Raw genomic sequence first — 16,447 nt, 5'->3', positions numbered from 1 at the left:
ACAGAGAGGACCAGATTGCTCAAGCTAATTAGAATAATTGTAAAAATTCATTCCCCAGCCAGGCATGGCGGGTTTGAAGAAAATACACATTTTTTCGTATCACAGGTATCACACCCCTGCTGTAAAGACAAACTGTGACATAACAGTCAGGATGCCAAATGAGGAGGGATCCCAGGCAGCAGCGCAGGGTGTCAGGGCAGGCAAGGCAGGCAGCCCGGGGTGCACTACCCTCTAGTGTGCACCCACAGCAGGGCACCCTGTTGCACGCTGCACAGCATCCCAGCTGGTATTGTTTGTACTGGGCTTACAGAGGTGTTGTAAAAAATATTTTAAAAAAAAAAAAAAAAAGAAAAATTCTCTTACACAGTCCAGCTGTACTTCACCTGGTAGTTGTGCTGCACAACAGCACCATCCGATACGACACATCTGGAGGAGCAGGAGAGAGTGAGCCTCTCCGAGTCGGAAGCCCAGAGCAGAAGGCAGAGATGTCCTGGACCAGGTGCAAAGTGAGCGTCCCGCACGCAGCTGCAGCCAGCTCCTGCCGCAGGCTCTGCTGAGGTTCACGTGTACAACAGGAGCCTGTGTGATTTCTGCACTGGAGTGAAACCAATCTCATCTCGAAGAATGGAAACAGACCCAGATGTTCACTACTAAATGTTTTCCAAATAGTGTCTCTCCTTGTATCACACCTGTTTGCAGAAGGCAGGCCAGGAGAGCACAGACCGGCAGCCACTGCCACTCTCAGCTGCCCAGATTTCCCCTTGTCAGCTGAAGCAGCCACCAGCACAAGTAATGGACAGTTTGTGCTCTGGGATTCAATTCCTTTGTGGATCTAAAAACCTGGAAAAAAATCACCAGCGTGTATCTCAGCACTGTGGGCACAGGCTGAAACACAAGAGGTTTTTCTACCAAGTAGCAAATCATACAGTCAGCCTGGATTAAAAGAAGTTCACGCTGCAGGAGAGTACCAAGTCGGGATGTGGCACAAGGGAAAACTTCAGTGACAGAGACAATGCCCAACAGAAACGTAAAATAAGCTCCAAGTCTGAGCAGAGCACGGGCCTGGGTAGGTTCATTGCGAAAGTCTCGCCAGCAGCGTGGGACATTATTTTGTGTAAGTTACCATGACAGTTTAAACGGTTTAAAAACAAAACATTGCAAGAAAGACCCGATTGTTATACCCAGTTCCTGTTTCCAACAAGCCTGATGCCAGAAGTCCCAAGAGGATGCCAGAGGCAATACAGACCCTGGGAGCTAAGGCGCACAAAGGCAGCATGGACTGGAGGACAGTGTCCTCGTCTCATACTCTCCCAGTTCTCCCACAAGATACAGACAAGTCCCTGCATAAAAGGAGAAATAAAGCACCAAGGCGATAAAGAGAGGCAACACCCGCTTTCCTCGTGTGGCACTAGAGAACTCAGGAAGAAGAAAACCACACGGAGAGGGAGTCAGCAGCTTTGGGGAGGGGTTTCCACCTCTACTTAACTAGCGTCTGTTTCCTTCTTTATTTTTTGCACGTATCTTCAGGAAATGGAAAAGTCTCATCAGCATGATTTGGGACTGGGAGTGCTCGAGTCCCAGGAAACAAGGGGTGATGGGGAAAGGGGTTCTGGATCAGATCCAGAAGCATGATGGACAAGAAAGCGACAGGGCACGGCCAGCATGGATGGGTAAATTCCAAGGGTTAGTTGTGCCTGACAAACCCAATAACCTTCTATGACGAGGTGCCTGGCTTGGTGGACGGGGTGAGCGCAGTGGGTAGCTTACCTTGACTTTAAACAGCTTTCAGCACAACTGTCTGAAGAATCCATATAGCCAAATTGTTTTGATACAGTTCACACAGCTGCACGAAAAATGGGCAGGACACCGGGCTCAGAGGGTTGTGATCAACAGCACCAAGTCCAGCAGGCAGCCCGCTACTCGTGACATTCCTCAGGGGTCATTAATGGGGTTAGTCTTGTTTAATGCCTCTATTTACACCTTGAAGACAGAACTCAGCAAGTTTGCAAATGATACCAGTCGTGGGCATGGCTGGTACAGCGGGCAGGGCTGCTCTTCAAAGGGACCTCCCTCCCTCAACAGGCTGGAGAAACAGCCTGACAGAAACCTCATGAAACTCAGCAAAGGTAGATCCAAAGTCCTGCTCTCGAGCAAGTGCACCTAGGCTGGTCCTGCTCTGAGTCAGGGGGTGGACCAGGGACCCTCAGAGGTGCCTTCCTACCTGAACTATTCTGCAATTCAGAATAATTCATGTAGGCAGCTTCCTGCTTACAGGAGACTGGCAAGATTCTTTTCAGGCATATTGCACCTGCTGACATCAGTGTGAAGTCAGTTGTAAACTCACACAACTCATTCTTCTCCCATGCCCATCTTCCCGCACACCCTACCTGAGGCTTAAACTGAGGCAGCAATAAAAGTGGAACAGGAATTAACTGGAACAGTGCAGACAGTGACATAAATGAGCCATGAAGAACAGGTTGTTTTTTCAAAGACAGAATTTCACTCCACCTACACTCAAGCCCTATTGTCATTTGGGAACATGCTCGTATCGGTTTTCTTCACTGGCTCCAGGACTCATTTCAAGCTACTCCTTTGGAGAAAAGTGGGGAGGAAAAGGAGAGAGAATGATTCAATTTCTGGCTGCCTTTGTAAAAGCGTAGCTGAGAAGATGGCTGTTTACTGCTTCTTGGTCTGGTGACAGTAGTGGACACCTCTGACTAATGCGGCACGTCTTACCACGTACCAAAGGAGCTAGAACCTCACACAGGAAATTGTATCAGTGGAGTTTATCTCCTCTGAGATTTCTTTCTGTTGAGCATCTTCTCCAAAAGACCTATAGGAGCAAACTAACAGCCAAAGAAAGCTATGGTTAGGAGTTCACACTACCTGCTCAACCGTAATGGAGTTAAACACTCAATTTATCAGTTCTTAAAGTAGAGTTTAAAAATACAAGATGCCAAGGTTAAAAACACGCATTTTCTTTTCGAAAAAAAAATGTACAGTCAGATTTTAAGTGGATCTACAAGAAAACACACAGCTACCTTTAAGAAAAGTAAGCCTTTGCAACGCACTGCACACAGAGTTTTCTAACCAGCAAGAGCCAGTGAGTTGGGTAAACTGCAGTGTTTCCTGAAAGAGCTGCAGTGGCTTTTTTTTGTTTCCCTGTAGGCAGAGACACTTGAAATGCAGCACAGGGTCTTCCACTAGGTTAGTTCTTCTGTCTCACTCTTGCGCTACAGACATCACTCAGCGTGAGGTCGGTGTGGGCACTGTGGGCAAGGGCAGTTCCATGGAGGGAGTCTCAGTCACTTCGGCTGGACTAGGCTTGCGAAGCTCCAGTTTCTCAGTGAGTTGGTTATAAAGCTCCTTCACAGCTTCCCCGCTCTGCAGAATGAGAGAGGGGAAAAACACAAAAGTCATACTTCATTCTAGCTGCTGCTAGCTAGAACACTAAGTATGCAACTACCCTGTGTGTTTTAACACAAACCAACACAGAAAGAGGAAGTTACAAGGTAATTAAGACACAACTTGGCACACTTGGAAAGCAGAGCACATGTTCCATTAAGTAAGGTCCGGAAAGGCAACTGCTTTCATTTGCAATTAATTTTCCCTTTCTTGTGCTTCCCTTCTTACCTGCTTGGTGGGTTCCAAAGCCTTCTGGAGAGAGTCTAATTTGGCAGGCGCCACTTTGTGATGCAGATGAAGCAGCAGTCTTAGTACATGTCTATGTACGTTCTCCTTTCTGCAAAAAGCAATTTTCAAGCAGAGTGACTGATATAAACAAACACCATCTTGAGAACAAGAAAACTACAGCAACAGTACCAGAATAATTCACACACCCACAGACCGGCAGCTTTGTTATAATTTTCCAAAACACCTGAGAATTGTAGCCTGTGTGCTACAAAGTGCCAACTCTGCCTTAGACTTTCAAGCAATTCCTGTAATTATTCATCAGGAGTGGACTAACTGCAGCAGCCACGAGGAAGGAAGGGGGAGATTTTAAGCACAGACTGTAGCACGTGGCCGTACGCACATGCAGGGGGATGTTTGTCCCTCCGTAGGCATGGAGGAAGCGGTAGCAGCAGCAGCACATGCTGCTATGCCTGAACAGCACTTCTAATCGCTTTTGGGGAAGCCTTTGGGAGGTTAGGGTGGGTCTGCAGGCCACCAGTTGAACCACACTGACTTAACAGAATTAACAAACAGATTTTCTGTGTGCAGCTGATACTGCAAAGAGCTGAAGTTAACTCTTCCTATTGACAGCTACTGCAAAGCATGAAGGATACCATCTTTTGCAACTCCAACTTAGGAATAATGAATTGCAGTTTAGGTAACGATTTATAATCGCCACTTAACAATTTTCCTGTTAAAAACTGGATCACAAACCAAACTTTTCCTTAAGGAAAAACAGCATCAGGCTATATTTCCACTACATGTAAAGAGTTTGCTGAACTATTAAACTATAGTTCAGAGTAGTAAAACCTCTCAGCTATCCTGTAAACTCACTTCCCCCGAGCAAAATCTGATTTACCTTGAGCAGGCAGTGAGAAAGAAGCCATCAAAGAGACTGGTGCAGAACTCCTCGAGTGCAAATTCATCACCCAGCAGTGTGAGGTTACCAGTAAGCAAATGTAGAAAAATATCACTGAAGGCCAAGTCACTGAATGTCTCAACTATACAACATGAAAAGGAAAAAGACTGAGACTGACAAGGATGTGCCAAAATCTGACTACACAGCAGATATTCCTGCTGAAAACTTTGCAGTGAGATTTCCTTAGTGGCTTTTAAAACAGGTAGCACAGGCAGATGGCTTTGATCTTCCAGACATAAAAGATTAGGAGCAGAGGGGTGAGAAGAATATGTAGAAAGCCCATGTCTCCACCAAGGCTGAAGTCACAGAGTAACTTGCTCTTGCCAAAATCACAGAGTCCCCTTCTATCCTCCACCATCCTCTGTTCATGGCCACATCCACCTCCTTGCAATCCTCAGACCCCGTAAGCAAGCGGATACAAATCGCTTACAAGTGGAAAACTCACCCATGTGAGTGAGCTGACAGTTCAGCAAAGGGTTCAAAGAACACCAGAGCTGGGGGGAGGGAGTGGGAAGCGAACCCTCCCTGCCATTACAGAGAGCTGCAACTCCTAAGATTGCATCAGAGCTCTCATGCAACTTACTCCAGGGAAGTCCCTGAAGAAGGCAATCCCAGGGAAGAATTTAAGGCTGTGTTCAGTCCTGTTGTGTTACAGGTTTTTTTACCACACAAACCCAAGTCCCAAGAATTTCTGGCCACACGCAACTACTATGAGCTGCAGCAGAATTAAGCCACCTGCTCTTTTATCTTTCAGATTCATTCCAAACAGTTCTCAGCTAACCCCACTGCTAACAGAGCCTTCGATCTAAGGAACTACTGACCTTCAGCCACTATTTCTAAACTCTTGGATCAGCAGAAAAGTATCCCAATTGCAGCCTAAAACAAACACTTCTGCAGGGCCTTACAATTAAGTCACCAGAAGAGCCAAAGGCAGAACATCACGTCTTTGACTCCAAAATAACTTTCTCTCCAGATTTACTTGCACCCTGGGTGTTCAGTACAAGTCAAACAACTATAGAATAGAAGACAGGACAAAAACTTACCTAGTGCCGGCAGGAGCCTAAGAAAAGCATTCTTGTTCCTCTGTTTAGTGATGTGAAGGATGTAATACAGCCCAATCTCACAAGCTATTCTGTTCTCCTGCAAGAATCTGTTATGGTAGAAGCAAAGGTTCTTAATCAATAAAGTTAAAACAGATTTTTTTTTTTTTCTAAAGAGGGTTTAAAATACTGTTGGATAGCAATCAAGCAGCTACAGCAGTGGCTAACCTCAAACCCACTGAAGAGCAGCTACTCAGTCACTGAGTAGATGATCATCACTATGTTCACTACTATGGTCTAGAAAAATTCACTATTCAGCAAACATCATGCTGTCTCACAATCAAACAGCTGGATTTGATTGTGAACATTTATAATAGTATTAATGATAAAAGTGCTATTCAAAATGGGTTTTAGAAGAAGCCCAAATACTCAGAAATGATACAAAGTCCAATACTGTTTTGTTTTAATTTCCCAAAGGTAAAATATCAACACTGTCATAGAGCAGAGTACAGCTACCAGGATACAGTACTCCAGATTCTGGCATATAGATAAGAACTGTGCTGGAAATTAGCACCAGATCTAAATATAACAGAGCACACAGAGGTTTTATTTAGCTTTTTGACATCCCTGGAGTGATAGGTTATCAACAGAGAATAAGTGTCTGTGCAACAAAAATGCAAACTTCACAATTTACAATAGCACTCTTCAGAACCAAGCATGGGCACTCCTCCAGCTGCACCCAAATATCATTCAAACGCTCACCAGTCACGGCTTGGGAAGCCACACAAGCAGCATATTTTAAAGCAGTGGTACCAAATACTTTCATATTCAATCTGCCAAAAGAATGGTCATTACAAGAAATATTAATTTTGTAGATAAATTTTATTTGAGGAATCATGGTGGAAACCTGTTCTGCTAAAGGAAAAGTTCAGGCTTGATTAACAAGAACCAAATCTTACTCCAATAAAGTCTTCATTTCACCACAGACAGTGTTTTTTCCTGTCAGTGTTGGTTGGCTCCTTCATGTTTTCCTTTGGTAACAAGACTACACGTACAAAGGTGGTAAGGCAGGTTACGTACCTGGTGAAAGCTTCAGGAATAGTGCTGGGGTAGGGAACTTGCCCCTTCTCCTCGGAGGGCAGTTTCTGATCTACATTGAACGTGTAGTCATCCACCACAAAGGACATCAGCATAGGCAAGAACTTTGTAATCAACTCAGCTTCCTTAGAGGGACGAAAGAACAGAGGAAAAAGAACAATGCTTTCATCAGTCAGTTCATGCCACGCAATGGTCCTAGAGTACTGTAACAAACAGTGAGGCAGTATTATGAGCCCCATCCGACACTTAGGAATACAAGCTTTCAGACATCCAGTTCCAGTCAAAATTCTTGAATAATTCAATCATAGAATCATAGAATGGTTTGGGTTGGAAGGGACCTTAAAGATCATCTAGTTCCAACCCCCCTGCCACAGGCAGGGACACCTTTTCTCTAGCCCAGGTTGCTCCACGCCCCATCCAACCTGGCCTTGAACACTGCCAGGGAGGGGGCAGCCACAGCTTCTCTGGGCAACCTGGGCCAGGGTCTCACCACCCTCACAGTAAAGAATTTCTTCCTAATATCTCATCTCAATCTCCCCTCTTTCAGTTTAAAACCATTCCCCCTCGTCCTGTCACTACTTGTCCTTGTAAAAAGCCCCTCTCCCGCTTTCCTGTAGCCCCTTCAGGCACTGGAAGGTGCTAGAAGGTCTCCCTGGAGCCTTCTCTTCTCCCAGCTGAACAGCCCCAGCTCTCTCAGCCTGTCTCCAGAGCAGAGGGGCTCCAGCCCTCTGAACATCTGCGTGGCCTCCTCTGGACTCGCTCCAACAGCTCCATGTCCTTCTTATGTTGAGGGCCCCAGAGCTGAACGCAGTACTCAAGGTGGGGTCTCACAAGAGCGGAGTAAAGGGGCAGTATCACCTCCCTCGACCTGCTATGTTCCACTGGTAACCAGGAAAACTGTACTCCACCTCATCTACAGAAATACTCCTGCTCAAATTCTTTCTTTTGACAATTATGCGGCATTTCTTCTGAGAGACCTTTTTCAATATTGCTGCAAGCACTGCATGTTAGGGATGGTACCAAACTGCTTTTATCAACAATTAAAATCATTTTGTTCATTCCCTAAACTGACAGGGATCAATGCATAGCTAGAATAGTAACACTAAAGAGCATCTCCTCACACAAGGCAGATCAACCTATGTTGTATCAGATTCACAAAGTGGGAGGTTACAGCTTGTGGCAATCACAAATAAAACGGATTTTAAATACAGATTTGGAGATTCCCTTTAGGAAAAATGTTCAGTTTATTTCCAAGAGATTCATGAGAGCACCTCTGCAAGTCAAATCACAGTGCTACTCTTGGAGTTTCAGTCACCCTCACTGTTACAATCTGACTATTAATGCACACCCTTCCTGTGGTAAATTTAAACGTGCAATCAGATAGTAATATATACTTTGGAGACTTCAAATGTCCCCCTAGGTAGACATTTGCTGCTTTATAATTCAGAACAGAAAGAGCAAATTTCTCTCGAGACACAGCCCCGCTGTGTAACACCACGGTTAGCCTTCCTGCCATCAGCTGAACATACCTGCTCCCAAACTACACTAGGGCTGCCTGTAATACTGGGCGAAGTATTTCCAAAGCACGGGAAGACTGTAGCTGAATGTGGCACTACACAGAATTGCTACAACAGATACCTGGAAGGGAAAAACATTTTTCATGTCAATGAAAACTTGCTACACTGCTACCAGAGTATCAGACCAGCCTCTGAAATCCTGCTTTCCTCAGACAAGATCTTTTTAATGAACTCATCAGTTGTGTAGAAGCTCCCAGCAAAGAGCAACCAGTGCCAAATTTAATAGAGGTACAGTTTGATTTTAAAACAGTAAGGGCCAGGCATTCATGTAAATAAAAAAAGCAGATAAATGAAGCTTACAACATGTCCACTTGAGCTGCTGCTCTGTGACCATTTACATGCTTTTTCTAAGCAAGCTATGATGAGAGGTATGCAGAATGCATGTTAAATCAGGGTTGCAATAAAATAATAAACAAGTCTAAATTTGTTTAATTAAATGTGTTATATTCTAAACATCAAAATGCTCACCATTTTTGGTTCCTTGAAGACCTGACTGTCAATCATGTCCCAGGCCCCCTGTCCCAAAGACAGCATCCTAAGGAGCAGCAGCAGATCCGGGCTTTCCTCGAGTTTTAAGGGAAGAAGAAAAACAGCTATTTTGATCTTCCACAAGTTGCACATACAGCTATTTATTTGGAAGTAGTGGTTTACATTCAAAGCTCTCCTGGATTAGCAGCTTTATCAAAGACTGCTAGAAGCATTCAGTTCTCTGATTTAATTGACAACTGATTCCTCAAATGGAAATCAAATAACAGACACACCTGAGGGTCTGTGTTTTTTTGTAACATTTCATAACACACCAAGAAACATGCAGCGGATCTGATCGCAAGATTGTTTTTAAACATGTCCAGCCAAATTAGCACACTGAAATACAATGTGTGACAGGACAAATCAAGTCATCTCAGCAGAAGTAAGAGAGAGAATGCGCATGTAAGAATGACAACGGCTTTTCGTTTGTATCGTGCCCTGAAACCAAAACAATTTTCATTCTTACACTGTCATGAGGAAGTTAATTCAATCCAACAATAAAATCTAACAACTCAGGGATAAAAACAGCAAATGCCTCACATTGTTCAGACACCTGTAAGGTTACCCTCCTTTAACATTTAAGCACCTCCTGCGGACACTACTTGCAAGAACCGTATAATATCGCAGTCAACAGACCAGAACAGTGTAAACTAATCCATCGCATTTACCATGGCAGGGAAAAAAGGCTGCTGCTGTTAGGTAAACTGATAGGAAGACAAAGCAGGGAGGCACATATTCTGTGTACGCACAGCTGTTAGGCTAGAATGAGCCATGCAAAGAATTGTCAATTTAGAGAGCTCCAAAATGCCTGTCTCCAAACAGTGCTCCTGCAGAGCTCTAAGGTATGTGCTACAAATGGATAGGTAGTATCACATTTCCCTTATTTCAATTTACACATGAATTTGAGAACTTAATCGTACTTCTTCTACAGTGCCAGTCCTTTGCTGATGAATGCTATTCAATTAAGACTATAGCTCAGATTACGTACACAAGCTGCAACACTCACCCTGGGTAAGGTGTCCTGCCCAACCAGGTCTTGCAGGTGCCTTATGGTACTCAAGGCTAAGGTGTTAATGGCAAAGGGATCACACAAGATCATTGACAAGTCCCTGAGAAAAGTAAAACTCAAATACATGTCATATGTTACTAACAACCCTACAGTACAGTTCCACATCCAGCTGTAGGACACCAGCATGTTTCACTAGAGTTAGGATGTTTGAGCCAATTCTTTGTTGTATTCTTGCCAACTATCAGATGTAATATCAAAGTAGTGTATACATGTGTACATTGTATTTTTATAAACACACACACTGCTGTGTTTAAGAAGAGAGGCAGACACAGGGCAAGTACTGTAACAATACCTTTACTATGATAATGTAACACCTGCATTTCTGTCTTTTGTTACCTACAGGTGTCCATTCGATGAACCTCCTTCTGCCTTGTAAAAACACCATGAATGTTATTTCTCTGACTTGAAAGAGCATGCTACATGAGAACAATTGCTAAAGGTCTTCTGCACTGACATCAAGCAGATCTCCCACAGTCAGTTACCAGGCCACAGAGGAGACTCAGGGTTGGTAACTTAACTTAAGCAGCACAAGCTATGTCACCAGAACGTGCCTGGCTATGCCCTAGTGCATTAATGCTCATCAATGTCCTGGATTTGACCACACAGAAGAGCACTGGCTGTTAGCTGGCTCTAGGGAAGAATTAATACCTACAATACCTGTCAGATATTGTGACCACCAGGAACTCATTTTCAGTTTCTCAATAAACAGTCCAAGTGCCTTACCCCAACACTTGCTCTTGTCCTTTCTTCACTCCATCCAGAAACCCTTGCAATTCCCGAGCTCTCTTGTTGTCCACGAACTTCTCCCGAATGCAAGCATCAAGGCACCAGGTGAACTGTCACAAAAAAAGGAGAAAGCTTTATGAACCACAGCAACTCATTAAACCAGCAATAAAATATACGATGTCAGAGAAAACAGGCTCAGAATGACCTCCAAATATCTGGAATTAATACACTTTATTAATATACTTAGGTATGGTACTAAGCTGGTCACGAATACAGAGGAGGTCAGAAATACAAACATCTCAAAAGGAGGTCAGAGACACCAGTGTAAGTTAACCTGGTGTCACTTTCTCCCCTCCCAAGAAAGGCATTCCCTGGTAATTAAGGAGCAGCAATTAATATAGTGCTGCCCAGCACACCTGATCAATGTGGATTTACACCAGTAGGAGGCTCACACAGAAGCAGCATCACTTAGTAATAATAATATGCAGTAACATTTATTATCACTCTAGGACATAACCTCTATAAGCAGAATACACATACAACTTAGCACCATCACTTAAGAGAAAAAGCCTTGTTCTAGATCAGAGTGATGCTAACCATAGACAAAGGACCAGTAACAAGATCCTGGTGTGACATTAACACATCTGTCACCACCCAGTATTTTACTAGTTTCATGTTTTCTCACAATTCAAGATCCAAAGTATTTACACACACAGTCTACTGACAGATGGAGTATATCACACCAGGCACAGCAGGGAGGGAAGCAAGCTTCGATTAAGAACCTGGGGCTAGCTAATGTTTTTTATTATTTTTTGCAGCATCTACACAGGTCAGATTAGACGTTCTTTTTAACACTGCACAAATATAATAAATTTGAATGATTTATGGGTTATGAAACGAAAGCCAGCTGCTGGTTAACCAAGATGAAATTTTCACCTGAAGTTCCAAGGAATATAAGATGACTTTTGGATTCAAGGTCTGAACTCTCTTCACAGAGAGGAGTTATCTTCTCTGGGCTGAAGTCCTGCAGGGCAGCAGGTATGCACAGGAGTGGGCTAAACAAAAAATTCTCCAGTAATACTCCTGTCTGTCCCATGTGATTAATACCTTATGACAGGGGTCAACGTTGCAGATTTCACTGATTTCCAGGTCATGCAGCGACATCAGGAGCTCTGCCCGTAGCGTGCAGTAATGAACATTCCTTGTCCGAAGGAACAAGGTTCTCAGAAACTGCAACACCATATCGTAGAGCTTCACGTTCTTCCCAATCATCTGAGTCAGCTTCTGAACAACCTAAACTCAAAGTGGAAAAAATGTGCACTCAGTACCAAGCCATACTGTTATTTCACACACACACAAAATGTAAATGAATTCTTTTACATGATTTATCAAGATTGAAACATCTGCACTGACATGAATTCCTGAATATCTACCTTCAGGATACAGGCATGAGAATGAAGGTGAAAGTTTGTACTGGGTTTGGCTGGGATAGAGTTAAATTTCTTTGTAGTAGTTTGTACAGGGCTGTGTTTTGGATTTGTGCTGAAAAGAGAGTTGATAATAGCAGGATGTTTTCCTTATCGCTGAGCAGTGCTTACACAGCGTCAAGGCCTTTTCTGCTCCTCACACCACCCCACCAGTGAGTAGGTTAGAGGTGCACAGAAAGCTGGGGGGGGACACAGCCGGGACAGCTGATCCCAACTGACCAAAGGGATATTCCAGACCATATGATGTCGTGCTTGGCAATAAAACTGGGGGTGGAGGTTGGTGGGGGGCTGCTGTTCAGGGACTGGCTGGGCATCAGTCACTTGGCAGTGAGCAATTGTTTTCACTTGCATCGCTTGTTTTTCTTGGATTTTATTATTCTTTCTCTTTGTTGTTTTTTTCCTTACAAATGTATTTTTAAAATTTCTTTTTAATTATTAAACTGTTTTTATCTGAACCCACGAGTTTCTTTCTTTTACCCTTCCGATTCTCCCCCCCATCCCACCAGGGGGGAGTGAGCAAGCAGATGTGTGGTACCTAGTTGCCATCCAGGGTTAAACCACAAGCCTGCATTGTAAACCTGAAGTAAACTGCACCAAAGCACTTATACTAAATGGGCTTTTGAAAGCAAAACAGACCCAAACCAAACCTCCCATGTAACAGATGTGCCACCCTCTCTGAAGTGAAAGCTTTATGCTGCCTTATCACTGCAATTCCTTCACATTCTTGATAGCAAGGTCCTTACAGACACTCTGATATTTCCCTTTTGGAGCAAAAGGCCCTGAGGTAAAGCGACTCATTACAGCTGAACTGCTCTAATAGCTTGCTGCTGCCAAGGAGAGACCCACTCCTCCTAACACCTACACCACTGCTCCCTCCCACATCAACCCTGCCAGCCTTGCAATGTTTTGGTGCCAGCTGATCTCTTCTTTGAGCAGATCCAACTCACTGTTTTGGAAAACTACTTATTGGTTTTATTTGCTAGAGTTTCTGTAGCAATTACAGAGCTGAATCAGCTCCCGGATAATTGCCAGAGCTACAGCAAGGGAGAGGAAGAGCAGCACCTGCCCTTCCTGCAGCTCAGCCACCCCATGAAATTCCATTCAAAGAGCAACTTTTCTGAATGCCAGCTTAGCTACAACTTTGAATGTCCCTTTCCACTTTTACAAAAAAAAAAGGGGGGGGGGGCTTTTGTTGGGTTATGTCCTGCTAAAAATAACAAAGTCCCAAGAAAAGAAATTTAACATGTTCAAACTGATTTGATAGAGATGCTCAGCCTTCAGAACAGCTGAGGCATATTAAAGCCAGACTGAGCAATAAAGGAAAAAATTTAGCCTTGCTACTTTTTTAAAAGCACATAAACAAAAACTAAACAGCTTAGAACATTAATCAATTATTACACAGCACTCACTAACTATTAAAATAATTCCTGCTGCTTTCATCAAGATATGCAGGAGAAAACAGCCTGGTATTTCTTGTAAATACTTTGTCTAGCTAAACAACTTCAGTAGCAAAGTTGGGTGGGTGAAATGGATACTGTTATTTCATGAGGTTGACGAAAGTTGATCAGTTTCATTCACAAGCATGTTGTAAGAGGTTTCCTTGTCCTTACCTCTCCTTGACGTCTTGTTTTGGGAGACGGACTGAAGAAATTGTGCAAGACGGAAATATCGTTGCTGAAGAGAATATTTTCTTTTTCCAGGATATATTGCTTCAGCAGTGGAGACACCTCATCACCAAACAGAGCCTGGTTATCCTGCCAAATCTGGCGCTTCACCTCCACGGCACACGCTTTATACAAATCCTTATCGGCCATTACTAACTTCAGCTTCTTTTCAGGGACCTGTGATCAACAGAGCAGTTACCAAAGTGTTGAGCAGCTCATCTGCCTGTCCAAGTTACAAGTAACTGACCACAGAAGACACCTAAATCATCTCAGGCAGTCTAGTAATTTACACAACAATGCAATTAAACAACAGGCAGTATCACAGACTCATCTTTTGCCTTCCCTACTCCTGTAACAGTAAGCCAGTCCTAAGACACTTAACTTCTTCAACAACCAAATTACACACCAAGCTTTTCCTTATTTCTTTCAAAGAGGAAAAAAAGACTTCCTTTAAACCTATGATGCTGAGATTTGTGGTGATGTTTCAAAGCTCAGCAACTTACAAAAGTCCTAGTAGCAGTTTTGAATCCATTACCTTAAGTACAATATGATGCTTTTAATAAGGCTACTCCTAGAGATTTTTGTTTCACAGATCTGAACCTCACTCCGGTCTACTTCTAGTTGCATTACTCAAATCTCATTTTCCACTTGTCATAGATTTTTAAACCAGCTGTGCAAAAATTCAGCTATCAGTGAACTTGACTACTTTCAGGGAGCTGCATGTATTGAATAAAATAGGGAAATATTCTCATCTGATTACGAAAATGTAAAATGCTTTTTGAATTAGTCTACTAAGTTGTTACCAGATAAAAGAATGTAGCAAATCTACAGTCAGCTCCTAACACTGAGCAACAAACTTGCAGAAGGTCTGCAGATGGAGCATGCAGCCCAGCCAACAGCAGAGCTAAGAGAAGCTACACAACAGAGATGTAACACAACAGGCCAACCGGCGCAGCGGTTTTACCTTGGGCAAATGCTTCATGACACACATTACCACGGGCTGTATGGAAGGCATCTTGACCAGGGAAAAGCTCTTCTCTAGGAGATCTTCCAGCTTCTTGTATCTGAAAACACGTAAGAGCAAGACTAAGTACAATGTAACAGTGTAAAGGACCAAAGTGGCTCATCTCAAAGCCACTGGAACTTGATCCCCCAGGAGCCCAACCCTCCCTTGCAGAAGTCCACTGTAACTAATTTTCACACAAAATTCCCATCTCTCTCCAAATAACCCACAAGACTGCCGACAAACCTCTCCTCAACTTTCCCTTCCAAAGCGATGGCTGAGACCCTCTCCAGCAGCTTCTCCCTCAGCTCGTCGAACACCGACTGGTGGAACTCCAGCCGGGGGGTGCCGTGCAGGTCCAGGAAGGGCAGGGCCGACTGCAGCGAGGGCAGCAGCACCCCATTCTCTGTCTGCCAACACAAACACCGCACAGGGGCGGAGGCGGGGGGTTAGCCGGCTCCGCCAGCCAGCAAACGACAGCGGGGACTGCCGACGACATGCTGGTTAAAATAAGAGGAGGAAAAAACCCACAAATCATAGACCCCACTTCGGGCCTCCGCGTGCTCCCCACCACCCCCACGGCCCCGGCCAAGGGCCCCGCCGCACCCCCGCCGCCCGGGCGTCTCCACGGCGACCCGCCGCACCTGGAACTGCTCGATGGCCTTCAGCGGCTCCGTGCAGTTGGTCAGTGTCTCCTTCAGGTCCTCGCCGTTGGCCACCCCCAGCTCCTGCAGCCCCGCGTACATGGCGGCCTGCCCGGGCCCCGCCGGGCCCGCTCCCACCACCGCTTCCCCCCGGCTCCGCGCGGTCCCGCGCTCTTCCCCGCCCCGCGGAACCCGCTCCGCCGCACAAAGGTTCCGCCGCTACCGCCGCGGGGACGCCCGGTCTACCCGCACCCCCGGCACCGGGGGGCCACGGCACCCGCCGTGACGGGGAGCCCCCTGCGGCTGAGCGCTGAGGAGGGCGGCCGAGCCCAGGGCCCCGGGCTGGGGCACGCTGCTCCAGCTAACGCCCATATGGGAGGTTTAGTGGTGGGCTTGGCAGTGCTGGGTTAACGGTTGGACTCGATGATCTTAAGGGTCTTTTCCAATCAAAACGATTCCGTGATTCGATAATTCTATGGCAGCAAATATCGGGGTTCCTGCGGCTGTGTGAGGCGTCCCACTCAGCGAGGCGGCCACGACTTCTTGGCTGATCCCTGGCAGCCAGCGATAAAAACAAGAAACACAACCAAAAATAGCCTCACAAAGGAGAAGTGCCTTTTCCCCGTTCATGGTTTGCCCTTTGCAGGCCCGTACTTTCAGGGTAGATGCTACAGAGTGGGGGAAAAAAATCCTAATTTGTCCTTTGTGAGACCTGCAGCCGGGCACCAGGACTGTGTAGAGCTTCAGCAGTCCAACCCATCGCAGAAACCCCTTTGGCGTCTGCCCACCAGTTAGTATAACTATCAAGGCAAACCCTAAGTGATTTAGAGCCCCCCAAACCATGTGAAGGTCGGGCTGCTGTTGACAGACCCCTGTGAACCCCGGTACCCAGGCGAGAGAACGGATGCCCTCCGCTATTCCCAGCCACGAGCTGCTGCAGTGCCCTTATGTCCCTCATTTCCCCTCTCCATGCCCCAGCTGCAAAAGCAACCCCTGCATGGTCTGAGGTGAACACTGCTC

The 16,447-nt window shown here is 45.2% G+C and overlaps 1 protein-coding gene across 1 annotated transcript; it reads right to left on the bottom strand.

The window, feature by feature from the left end:
- Window positions 1-2,962: 2,962 nt before the first annotated feature.
- On the bottom strand, window positions 2,963-15,591 carry NELFB (negative elongation factor complex member B). Its single transcript, XM_068414132.1, has 13 exons — window positions 15,428-15,591; window positions 15,030-15,193; window positions 14,745-14,844; window positions 13,727-13,957; window positions 11,737-11,922; window positions 10,627-10,739; window positions 9,841-9,943; window positions 8,775-8,870; window positions 6,712-6,854; window positions 5,635-5,741; window positions 4,532-4,673; window positions 3,634-3,742; window positions 2,963-3,384 (listed from the first exon to the last, which is right to left on the bottom strand). Exons 1-13 carry the CDS (start codon window positions 15,527-15,529, stop codon window positions 3,247-3,249), a joined length of 1,734 nt encoding a protein of 577 aa, XP_068270233.1. The 5' UTR covers window positions 15,530-15,591; the 3' UTR covers window positions 2,963-3,246.
- Between the last annotated feature and the right edge of the window lie 856 nt (window positions 15,592-16,447).

This window comes from Nyctibius grandis, chromosome 16 (assembly GCF_013368605.1).
Source record: "Nyctibius grandis isolate bNycGra1 chromosome 16, bNycGra1.pri, whole genome shotgun sequence".
Lineage (NCBI taxonomy): Eukaryota > Metazoa > Chordata > Aves > Nyctibiiformes > Nyctibiidae > Nyctibius > Nyctibius grandis.
This window is presented reverse-complemented; position numbering and strand designations above follow the sequence as displayed.